At 48.6% G+C, this 11,192-nt stretch overlaps 1 protein-coding gene across 2 annotated transcripts; it reads left to right on the top strand.

Annotated features, from left to right (window-relative positions):
• Nucleotides 1–966: 966 nt before the first annotated feature.
• On the top strand, nucleotides 967–7,798 carry SLC35B1 (solute carrier family 35 member B1). Of its 2 annotated transcripts, none has more exons than XM_070394195.1 (9): nucleotides 967–1,166; nucleotides 1,862–1,965; nucleotides 2,788–2,918; nucleotides 3,208–3,238; nucleotides 3,811–3,968; nucleotides 5,136–5,262; nucleotides 6,023–6,129; nucleotides 6,291–6,444; nucleotides 7,640–7,798. In XM_070394195.1, the coding sequence occupies exons 1-9, from the start codon at nucleotides 1,063–1,065 to the stop codon at nucleotides 7,690–7,692; spliced, it is 969 nt and encodes a 322-aa protein (XP_070250296.1). In that variant the 5' UTR covers nucleotides 967–1,062; the 3' UTR covers nucleotides 7,693–7,798. The 2 variants fall into 2 exon arrangements, with proteins under 2 accessions (XP_070250296.1, XP_070250297.1); XM_070394196.1 differs by having other exon boundaries at nucleotides 1,085–1,166; nucleotides 2,813–2,918.
• The last annotated feature ends 3,394 nt before the right edge of the window (nucleotides 7,799–11,192 follow it).

Consider the following 11,192-nt stretch of genomic DNA (forward strand, 5'->3'; position numbering starts at 1 on the left):
CATTAAAGCATAGTGATTCATCACAAAAAAAATATGTAATTATATATGTGTTTTTCCGATGGTCTTAGGCGACCCCTGTGAAAGGGTCGTTCGACCCCCAAAGGGGTCGCGGCCCACAGGTTGAGAACCTCTGCCCTAGAGACACTTTATTTCAACAGCTTCCCTTTCCACCTCCAGGTCGTGAGGAAATACCATTGGGACTGAGAAAGAGTAATGAATACCTTCGCACAGCACTCTTTACAATTTATAAAACACTTTCACAAACCGCAGCTCCTTTGATCCTCACCACAGTCGAGAGGTGACAGGACGCTTTTAGGAATTATCCCGTTTACAGACAGAAAACTGTGGCACGAAATTAGGTGACAGACGCAGGTGGCCCTGCCTGTGGGTGAAGGAGAGGGGACAGAAGGCCTGCCCCCCTTGGTTTGCCTCAGGAGGAGGACCGCTGTCCGAAGCCGGGCCTTGCACATCCTTGTGGTAGAGGGGGGTAGGCGCTGGGCAGCGCTAGGGGGCGCTAACGCTCCACTAAGCAATTCATGGCGTTAGGACCCAGCAGAAGCCTGCCGTCCGACCGGGGAAAAAGACTATTCGATTTGCCCATCCGCCCGCCCCGCCTTCTCCCCGCCCACCTGTCAGTCTTTACACGGCGCAGCCAATCGGTGACCTCCACATCCTTCTACATCATCACTCCACGCCCGCATAGCTTGTAGGTCGTCCCGTGGAGCTCGGGGTTGTAGTTGTCCTCGGAGTTGCCTGATTGGAAAAATCTCGAGGGCAAGACATTCACCTCGGGGCAGCTGCCCCCCCTGGCCGTAGAGACGAAACCAAGATCCCAGGGTGCTTTTCTTTTCCTTGGAAGCGGTTTCTGGGCTCTGAGGTGTTTCCCCCTCGGCAGCCCTGAGCTGGCAGTTGTGGCGGTGGCTGTGGGGCCCTGCTGAGCGGCGGTCGCATGCAGCTCCTATGAGGCCCCTGTCGCCGGTCGGCGATGTCCGGCTGGAGCTGTCGCCGCCGCTGCCGCTGCCGGCTGTGAGCGGGTCTCCAGTGGGGTCTCCTGGGCGTCTCATGGCCGCTAGCAACTCCCTGGTGCCCGACCGGCTGCGGCTGCCGCTCTGCTTCCTCGGCGTCTTTGTCTGCTACTTCTACTATGGGATCCTGCAGGAGAAGATGTGAGCGGGTCCCCGGGTGGGGAGGCAGACACCCCCCGCCCCCCGCCATCCTGCCCCTCCCCGCAGCCCGCGGCGGGGTTCGCGGTCTTCACGTCCCGGCCCCGGGTGTTCCCTCTTGCCCTCCCGCCCTTCCAGCACCCCAGCACCTTTGCAGCGCCGCTCCGCCTCCCCAGATGTCCAAAATATGAAAGTTGGTCTTTGGATTCTCGGGACCTGGTGATTTTTCTTCCCTTGATTCCTCCCCCCTCTCCCCCCTTTGGTCCTAAGGGCTTGGGTTTTACGGGCTGGGACTTGCTTACACCCCCACCCCCACCCCCACCCCCAACAGGTTCCGTGACCTGCGCGGTTCCTCTTTGGAATTGCCAGATGCTTGCAGACAGCTGACTCTTTCGCCCTCGGTCCTGCTGCTGTAGCCCACATCCCTTCTGCTGCCGGGGGTACCTCGTTTCTTCTAACTCCATCCTGTACGGACATTCTTGTCCCGGGCCACGGGATTAGCAAGCTGGGGTGTCTAGTTTCTAAATCCAATCAGGTGGGCCCCTTGGGTAAATGAGCCCAGTGGTCCTTGCCAGACTCTCCCTGCCTCCGGCGAGGCAAGATAACTTCAAAGTGTCAAGCGCCGCTGGACATACTGGATGACACTGAAGGAAATACACTGATTCCTCCCCGTTCTTTTTCATGCGTTTCGTTCCTAGAACAAGAGGAAAGTATGGGGAGGGCGCCAAGCAGGAGACGTTCACTTTTGCCTTAACTTTGGTCTTCATTCAATGTGTGATCAACGCCGTGTTTGCCAAAATCTGTGAGTACCGAGCTAGTGTTTTGCGAGGTGCCCCCTCCCCTTCGTATCCTGGACTGTAGGCAGGGACCCAACCTTACGGTCTCACTCCCAAGGTCTCCCGCCCCCTTTAGCCCGTGCATGGCCTTTCTGTGGAGTCTCTCAAACGCATGGCTCTGGAATGGAGTAAAGCCCTGTTCCCTGAAATTAGACCACCTGGGTCAGATGTGCAGAGAATGAGTCCTCCATCTTACAGCTGCCTGTTGAGAATACTTAATTTTTTTCTGTCCCTTTGGTTTTCCTTTATGTGTCAACTTCGGGCATGTTTTGAGCTTTCTCCCTGTTCCCTGGGGGCTTACAGCAGGCTAACTAGTCCCTTGAAGGGAATGATTCTGTGCCCCACCTCTGCCCTGCATGTGGTCTTGTGTTAGGCTTAGGTGGGATTGGAGGGTTGAATCAGTGGTTCTCAACCTTCTGGCCCTTTAAATACAGTTCCTCATGTTGTGACCCAACCATAAAATTATTTTCGTTGCTACTTGATAACTGTAATGTTGCTACTGTTAGGAATCGCAATGTAAATATCTGATATGCAGGATGGTCTTAGGCGACTCCTGTGAAAGGGTCGTTCGACCGCCAAAGGGGTTGCGACCCACAGGTTGAGAACCGCTGGGTTGAATAATCTACAGATATTTCCCAGTGTGAGAGGACAGAAATAGCTTGTACTTATCTTATTTGACGAGTTTTGTGTTGTTTTTTTTTTTTATGTGGCTTCAACTTTTGCTCAGTGGTCCATTCTAGGCCCACCAGGTTTTTCTTGCCTGTTTTTTTTTTTTTGTCTTCCCCCAGTGATCCAGTTTTTTGACACTGCCAGGGTGGATCGTACTCGGAGTTGGCTCTATGCTGCCTGTTCTATCTCCTATCTGGGTGCCATGGTCTCCAGCAACTCAGCACTACAGTTTGTCAACTACCCAACTCAGGTGAAGCCTCAGGATGGGATGAGGGTTGGATCAGAAGTTATTTGAAAAGGACTAAGGGTTTTTCCCTCAGGTCTGTGACTTAAATAAAAAGAAAGTATGTTTGAGGAATGTAGAGTGTAAAGAGCCATGGGTCTGAGGTTTAGCGGTGGTGGGTTGGCCACGATAGGGCTGCTTTTGTGAGGCTGTCGTCTCTGGTGCAGGCCCACATGTACTCATCTTAATGCAGCACTTAGCATAGTCCCTGGCAAATCACAGATGCTCAGAAATTATTTGCTGAATTTAATTTCAGGTCCTTGGTAAATCCTGCAAACCAATTCCAGGTAAGGAGAAGAAGATGGTCTCCCATCTTCCATCCTCTCTTCCTGTAATAAACCCTCCCCTTCTCTGCTGGAGCTCTGAGACCCTACAGGCTTCATCATCCCATTATAGCTACCCCCAGAACTCCCTCCATCCCTCCCCTTGCTATCCTTCATCTGTATCAATACCTTTGGTGTTGGATATACGTGAGCTGGGAGCTAGAGGCTTCACGTGGTCAGTCATTTTGGTGGCCCATTTGTTTACATGGTCACCCTAACTTCCATTTTGACCATCAGTTACTTTCTCTCAACCTTTCACTCTTCCTCACGGTACCCACCTTTGCCCTGTTTCTTCCTGGACCTTTCATCTTGGTTATCTACCTTTTCCCTGCCTTATACTCTGTGTTCAGCCCTGTTGCTCATTCGTCTCTATCTAGGTGCCAACCTCATACCACACCCTCCTCTTATCCTCTATAGGCCTTCCTTCATGGATGTACTTTTCTCCCATGAGTCTTTTCTTGGCTCCTAGGAGGAGGGTGTTGGGCTTATCAATGTCTACAGGTTCCTGAATTTTCCATTCTCTTTCTTCCCTGTAGTCATGCTCCTGGGAGTGACCCTCTTGAAGAAGAAGTACCCAATGGCCAAGTACCTGTGTGTGTTGCTAATTGTGGCTGGAGTGGCCCTTTTCATGTACAAACCCAAGAAAGTAGTTGGGATGGAAGAACACACAATTGGCTATGGAGAGCTGCTCCTGGTATGTGTTCCTGGTGGGAAAGGCAGCCTTTTTCAGTCATCTTAACCAAGGAAAAACCCCACCGAGGCAGACAAAAAGGCCACTTTTATGTCTTGAGAGAGGTTGTGGTGTTCCTTGCCCCCATTTTTGGCCTTTGTCTCTTGCTACATGACCCCTGGCTCTGCTAAGGCCATAGTAGGAAGCCTGAAATATTTAACTGCAGCTCAGCTCTCCTGGGAAAGGGATGACACTGAGGCTTATGTCTAAATGCTCGTGTGACATCACAGAGATCTGAGAGCAAAGAGTGAAGAAGTAGTATGTCTCTGACTGTGGCTTTCTGAGAAACCTGAAGCCAGAGTTAAAAATCTATAATAATAAAAGCGTAATATGCTAATTAGACCAGACAGCCAAACGACCTTCAGGATGAAGCCAGGGCTGCGAGGGAAGCCCAGGTCCCGGGTGCCAGAGGGAAGCCAGTGCTGGTGTGGGTGCCAGCAGCCGGGAGAAGGAAGGCCTACTTTTGCATGAATTTCGTGCATCGGGCCTCTACTAATACTATGATAGCTATTGCTTACTATATATAGGCACTGTTTCAGGTGTTTTACATACAAATTGATTAATTTTTACAACAATAACCTCCTAACATAAATAGTATTATCTTCATTTTACAGATGAAGAAACTGAAACAGGTTAAGTTACTTGCCCATGATCACATGGCTACTAAGTGGCAGTTGGTGGCTAACACTGCTCATAACTCTGATCCAGGCAGTGTGACTACAGAATCCAGCCTCTCAAGTGCTGTCCCCATGCCAGCAGGCTCATGTGCTGGGAATAGATTTTCTCTCTCTAGCGTTATGGATGAATGTATGTGGCTCAACCTGTCCTACGTCCTTGCACGCCAGGCTCCATGGCATTGTGTCAGAAAGTGGTAGGCTTCCTGCCCTGTTCTGATTACGTTACAACTATATGGCTCAGATAGCCTGTCATTCCAGTGCCTGGGGGACGAGGGAGCTTGCATGGTCTCTCCCCATCCTCCACCCATGACCAAATGGCAGCATTTTGTTCTGAGGACTCTGTCTTAAGGCAACAGCTTTCTGAGGAGTCTCAGAAAGGTGAGAGTCCTGTGTCCTGGGTCAGGTAGCGGCCCTGTTGGCCGTCTCACCGCAGGGTACAACCTTTCTTTTCCAGTTATTATCTCTGACCCTGGATGGACTGACAGGTGTTTCCCAGGACCACATGCGGGCTCATTACCAAACAGGCTCCAACCACATGATGTTGAACATTAACCTTTGGTCGACATTGCTGCTGGGAGCTGGTAAGGAGCAGTTCTGCTGTTCTTTCTGTGTATCACCAGAGGGCAGACTGCCCTCACTCAGTTGATCTCTAGCTCAAATGGCAGTTGCTCACTTTGCCCAGGCCAAAGTCCTACCTTGACTCTAAGATGCCCTGTGTCCAAGCCCCGAGAATTGTCTTGGGTAAACCTTCACCGGCAGGCTCGGCTCGCTACTCGTTCCTGGCTCAGTCGGGGCATACTGTGCTAAGTAACAGGGGAGGACACACAGCGGTAGAACAAGGGGTGCCTTGGGAACTCGTCCTCCTCCGAGGGAGGTGAGACATTGGTATGTGGGGTATGTCGAATGTAGCTTGAAAATGGATGTATTTGCTTTTAGATCAGTACTTCATAATCTTTTCCAAATCTGGGCACATGTAGAAAGTATATATATTTTTTACAATATAACAGAGGAGGCTGCTGATGGCTGGAAGTGACCAGTGCTTGGGGCTGCCTTGAACTAGGGATGTGTGGATCAGTATTTCCACAACATCAGAGGATCTCTGCTTTCAGTCACTTTTGGCAGAAGTAACTAGTTAGTTATCAAGCCTTTTTAGGAAGAGCCTTTAGTAAGTTTCTCTAGTCAGGAAAATAGAAAAAGGATGCCTGATGGGAAGATAAAAGCTCACTCCATGCATTTCCCACATCCTATCCCCGTTCAGAGTACTTTAGTGGGCCGTGTGCAGGTGTGTGCAAGGGCATGGGCACACAGATGCACCCTTCACCTTTTGACATTTCTTCCTAGCAATCCTGTTCACTGGCGAGCTCTGGGAGTTCCTGAGCTTTGCTGAAAGGTACCCTGCCATCATCTATAACATCCTGCTGTTTGGCCTAACCAGTGCCCTGGGTCAGGTGAGTGCTTTGAGACGGTGTGGCGTGGCTTCCCTAAGAGACTGGCCTGGCTGGGAGAGGTGGGGTGGCAAGATTAACTCTGATATCCTGTTTCAGACTTTAGACCTTGTGGCAGATACCCAAGAACCAACCTGAGCCCGCCTTTTTCTGTCTTTCTCTAGAGCTTCATCTTCATGACTGTTGTGTATTTTGGTCCCTTGACCTGCTCTATCATCACTACAACTCGGAAGTTCTTCACCATTTTGGCCTCTGTGATCCTCTTTGCCAACCCCATCAGCTCCATGCAGTGGGTGGGCACTGTGCTTGTGTTCTTGGGTAAGTTCCATGCAGAGCAGGCATCTCTGGGCCATACAGAGAATGATAGAGCTTTGTTTTTCCTCTCTAAAATTTACTTGTATAATTGTGAAATTAGTTATTTTATAGAAAACTTAAAAAAATTTAAATTATACTTGGCATACGATAGTGTATTCGTTTCAGTTGTACAACATAGTGATTTGACATTTTTATACTTGATGTGATCATCACAATAAGTCTAATAACTGTCTGTCATCATGCCAAGTTATTATAATATTATTGCCTATATTCCCTATGCTGTACACTACATCTCTGTGGAAGTTTGTACATCTCATTCCCCTTTACTCTCTTCACTCATCCTCTGCCCCTCTCCCCTTTTGTTTACCATCAGTTTATTCTTTGGTTTGTGAGTCTGTTTTTGTTTGTTTGTTTGTTTGTTTGTTTTAGATTTCACATAAGTGAAATCATTCAGTATTTGTCTTTCTCTGTCTGACGTATTTCACTTAGCATAACACCCTCTAGGTCCATCCATGTTGTTGCAAATAGCAAGATTCCATTCTTTTTTTATTACTAATACTCCATTGTGTGTGTGTATGTATCACATTTTTTTTATCCATTCATCTACTGATGGACACCTACGTTACTTCCATGTCTTGGCTATTGTAAATAACCTTGCAATGAACATACTTTTTTTTTTTAATTAGTGTTCTCATTTTCTTTGGATAAATATCCAGAAGTAGAATTCCTGGTTTGTAAGGAAACTTTTTTTAAATCCAACCTTTCTAATAAGCATTTCATTTTAGTGATTTCCTTCCAGTGACTCAGGTTTCCCTAGAAACTGAACGGGGTAAAATTATTATATTTATTCTGTACTTTGTGCTTTCTATGGGTGAGTTGAGAGAATGAGCTTAGAAATTTGACTGTTTCAGTCTTGCTGTAATACACACACACACACACACACACACACACACACGTGAAATCATTCACGTGTGTGTGTGTGTGTGTGTGTGTAATTACCTGTGTCTTGGTGATTTTTTTTTCATTTGATGCCATTCTCTTTTCTCCGAGGGAGCTTTATAAAACCCATGTTTGGAAACTAGTTTTATTTAAAGCCCCAATTTTGGAGAATCAAGGCTGAACTTCCCTTTTCCCCCCAAGTCATTGGTAGATTTTATTTTTCCCCATAATTCTCAGCCCATCTTCTCCCTTCCCATAGGTCTCGGTCTCGATGCCAAGTTTGGGAAAGGAGCCAAGAAGACATCCCACTAGGAAGAGAGACTACCTCCACCGCAGGAATATTTAAGTTATTATTTCAAATATTGATATCTCTTAGGAAAATGGACACAATAGGGATAAACGACTGGGTTTGTCTGTTTTTTTTTGTGTGTTTTTTTTAAAGGAAGCAAAATCACATATTCTGGAAAAAAAAAAAAAAGCACTTGGATTTTAACAAGACAGAGTTGGCAGTTTGTGTTCTTGATGACCTGGAGCACAGCCTAACACAAAGAGAAAGAGGGAAGAGGCAGACCTTGATGCCCATTCCCCAAGCTGCTTCCTCTCAGGTGTGGTCACCTGGTTGGGTGGCTAATTCCTTCAAGAGCCTAACCATTATAGGGAGGAACTTTAATAGATTGCATCCTCCATCCCACAGGTGAGAGTCTAAATGTGCCAGGAAAGGTGGCTGGGTTAGAGCCTTAGGATGTAAAAAAAAACACTTTCTCCAAGCTCTGGTGGGCAAATATTTCTTTTAAAAACTATATATATTCTCGCCTGAGGAAATTTCTCTCGAGGTTGGGGTACACTGAGCCCAGAGCCTCAGAGTCTGCTGTTTTCACATTTCCCCACTGCCTCCCCTTCAGCCAAAGCTCACCCAGAAGCAGAGCCCCAAATGTGTGTCATGAACAGCCTGGAAGGTCCGATTCCCTCTCCATCTCTGTCTGAGTCCACCTGGTCCCCTCCTGGGGGGGCTGGATTAATCCTTCCTATCCTCCTGCCCCCTTCAGCTGCTAAAGCACTGCAGTCCTCTGCCGTCCTGGCTGAGCCAAGGTGTCACCATGCCAGCTTCTGTCTGTTGCTGGCGGAAGGCATGGTGGCTGAGTCCTGGCACAGAGCCGCTGCTGAGTTTTCTGGGTGGCAATGGGGGGAGAAGGCGGAGCATGGACCAGAGCCACCTGCCTACTGCTGCCTTCAGAGTTGGAAATCGCAATCCTCCAGGGACCACACTTTACACATGAAAGTGCATTTCCACCAGCTGCAACTTTCACTCCATCTGTTCAGCAGCCCCGGCCCTGGGCTCTCCAGATGGGAGCCCATCCTCCTTCCTGAGCCCTGCCTTGCCACCCCCCGCCCAGCCTTTCAAGCCCTGCCTCATTCGCACTCATCTCTCTCTCTAGGGGCCTGGGTGTCACTGCAGCTCTGGCCCTAAGGCCCCCTCTCATTTTGAACTTGAGAGAAGAGGTTTTGGGTACATCTACTGAAATTCGTTCATCCCTTACCCCACTCCTTTCCTTTTTTAAAAAAAATATTTTTTATTAATTTCAGAGAGAGGGACGGAGAGAAACATCAATGATGAGAGAATCATCGATCGGCTGCCTCCTGCATGCCCCCTTAGTGGGGATCAAGCCCACAACCCGGGCATGTGCCCTTGACCAGAATCGAACCTGGGACCCTTCAGTCTGCAGGCCAATGCTCTATCCACTGAGCCAAACCAGTTAGGGCCCCACTCTTTTTCATCCTGAAAGTTGCATAATTAGCTGATTGTTCTTCCAAACTGTCTTTGTGGGTCGGTTAGGTAGTATGTTACCAGACATGCCTAATGCTAGTCACCAAGAACAAGACACTTCTCAACAACTCACATGGCTCTCACCTGTTACTAAAGCAAGCATGTCCTACCAACAGAGGGCTCGGAGCCCAGTTCTGGTATGTTCATCCAGTCCCCTGTCCACCTAACACTCCCTTTTGTGTGCCACATACTGTGAAATGCTGGGAGCTCAAAGTTGAGTAGAACCAGTACTTACCCTTTAAGGGGTTTATAGTCTAATAGGGAGATGAGTAAACAAATCATTGCATCTCAAACGTTCAGGGGTAACAAGGAAGGAAGATGTCTGGGCACGGTGAGGCTTGAGCTGGAGGGAGTGTGGGAAGATGAAGGAGGAGGTAGTGAGCTTTGGGTCCACTGCCAAGCAGAGAATGGGGCTTTAAACTGCCTGGCTTCTCCCTCCAATCACTTGAAGTGAGAGCTCAGGCAGAAGGGTGGCTCTGCAGTGAGACAACTTCCAATTGAGTTGGGAGATATTTGAAAACGTGTGAGCTGCCAGCTTGTTCGGGGTGGCATACTTACCTACGGGATCACAGGAACTGAGAGTGCCAGGTTAGACAGTGAGTAACACTGCTAGGTTTGATAGGGCTGATACATGTGAAATGCCAGACAAGTTCAAACAAAAGTATGTTGATCCCTAACCTTGGGCAGCCTGATGCCTCGTGTTTCTAAAGATCAAAGGACTTTCATGTGCAGTTAATTCTCAGCTATGTGTGAAAGGGAGGGAACCAGCACAGCTTTCCCCAGACACTGTTCTCTGAGTTTGAAGTGTATTGTACTGTGTCTATTTTGGTCAAACCATCAGAACCACCTCCTCAGCTGTTTGTTTTTCGTTAATCCTCACCTGAGGATATTTTTCTATTGACTTTTAGGGAGAGTGGAAGAGAGGGAAAGACAGAAACATCCATGTGAGAGAAACACATCGATTGGTTGCCTCCTGCAAGTCCCGACCAAGGCCCGGACCGGGGAGGAGCCTGCAACCAAGGTATGTGCCCTTGACTCGAATTGAACCCGGGACCTTTTGGTCTGCAGGCCAACGCTCTATCCACTGAGCCAAACCAGCCAGGGCAAGCAGTTTTTCCATGTCCTGTACACCCCTTAGCCGAGGGCAAGGAGAGTCACCCACAAGTGTGATTTGGGATAAAACCGTGGGGAAAGCTGTTCTAGAATTAAACGTTGGAAGAAACAAAAATTATACATTGTTTTCCAGAGGACTTAAAGGGGCAGGATTTAAACACTGGCTAATCTTTAAAGTGAGGTATTCAGGGAATGGATGGTGTGCTTTCTCATAGCCCTGTGACACCCCCATGAAGAGGACTGAGCACGCATCTGCACCTAGTAGAAATGAAAAAACAAGTTAGGGGAGCTTGGGTGACCTGTGGGAGGTCCCTGGGTATGTCCCCGAGAGATCAGCTAGAACCCAAGACTCCGAGTTCTAGTATCTTGGACCTGTGCCCTTAGAGCGAGAGGAGCAAAGCCCCTCAGGAGACCCATTGCCTCTGCAGCCTGTCTGGTCCCACTGGCAGCGGAACAGTTTGCACATTTTATGAGTGGTGCTGGTCACTTTCCCCAGATGCCCTGCAGAGCAATTGCCCCGGGTCTCTGCGGGATCATTCGGCCCTTCCCACTGAGAACACACCAGCTGTCCTTAGGAGCAGCAATCTCGTGTATTTATTGAGCTCCTCCTTTCCCAAAGCTTTTTAGTCTGTGACATTTTATCCTTACAACACTCCTGGGGAGAGCTCGGGCCAGAAACAAGTCTCCCCACATTTGAAACTGCATTAACTGAAGGTCACACGACTCGGTGGGAGGGCAGGGCCCCAGAGTGAGTCCACTCACCACAGGGCAGGTCAGCGAGCTAAGCCCAGCTGTTTGGGTTTCCTGGTCTAGGAGAATTTCCAAATAATTTGGAGGGCTGACAGGTATGCTACTTTTTAAAAAAATCTTTCCA

This window comes from Myotis yumanensis, unplaced genomic scaffold (assembly GCF_028538775.1).
Source record: "Myotis yumanensis isolate MYYU_CA2020_CCGP unplaced genomic scaffold, mMyoYum1.0.hap1 SCAF_16, whole genome shotgun sequence".
Classification (NCBI taxonomy): domain Eukaryota; kingdom Metazoa; phylum Chordata; class Mammalia; order Chiroptera; family Vespertilionidae; genus Myotis; species Myotis yumanensis.

Coding starts and splice junctions, on each gene's coding strand:
- SLC35B1 (XM_070394195.1), top strand. CDS start 1,063: ATGGCCGCTAGCAACTCCCTGGTGCCCGACCGGCTGCGGCTGCCGCTC. Junction 1,167..1,861: donor GGGATCCTGCAGGAGAAGAT/GTGAGCGGGTCC, acceptor TTTCGTTCCTAG/AACAAGAGGAAAGTATGGGG. Junction 1,966..2,787: donor CGCCGTGTTTGCCAAAATCT/GTGAGTACCGAG, acceptor GTCTTCCCCCAG/TGATCCAGTTTTTTGACACT.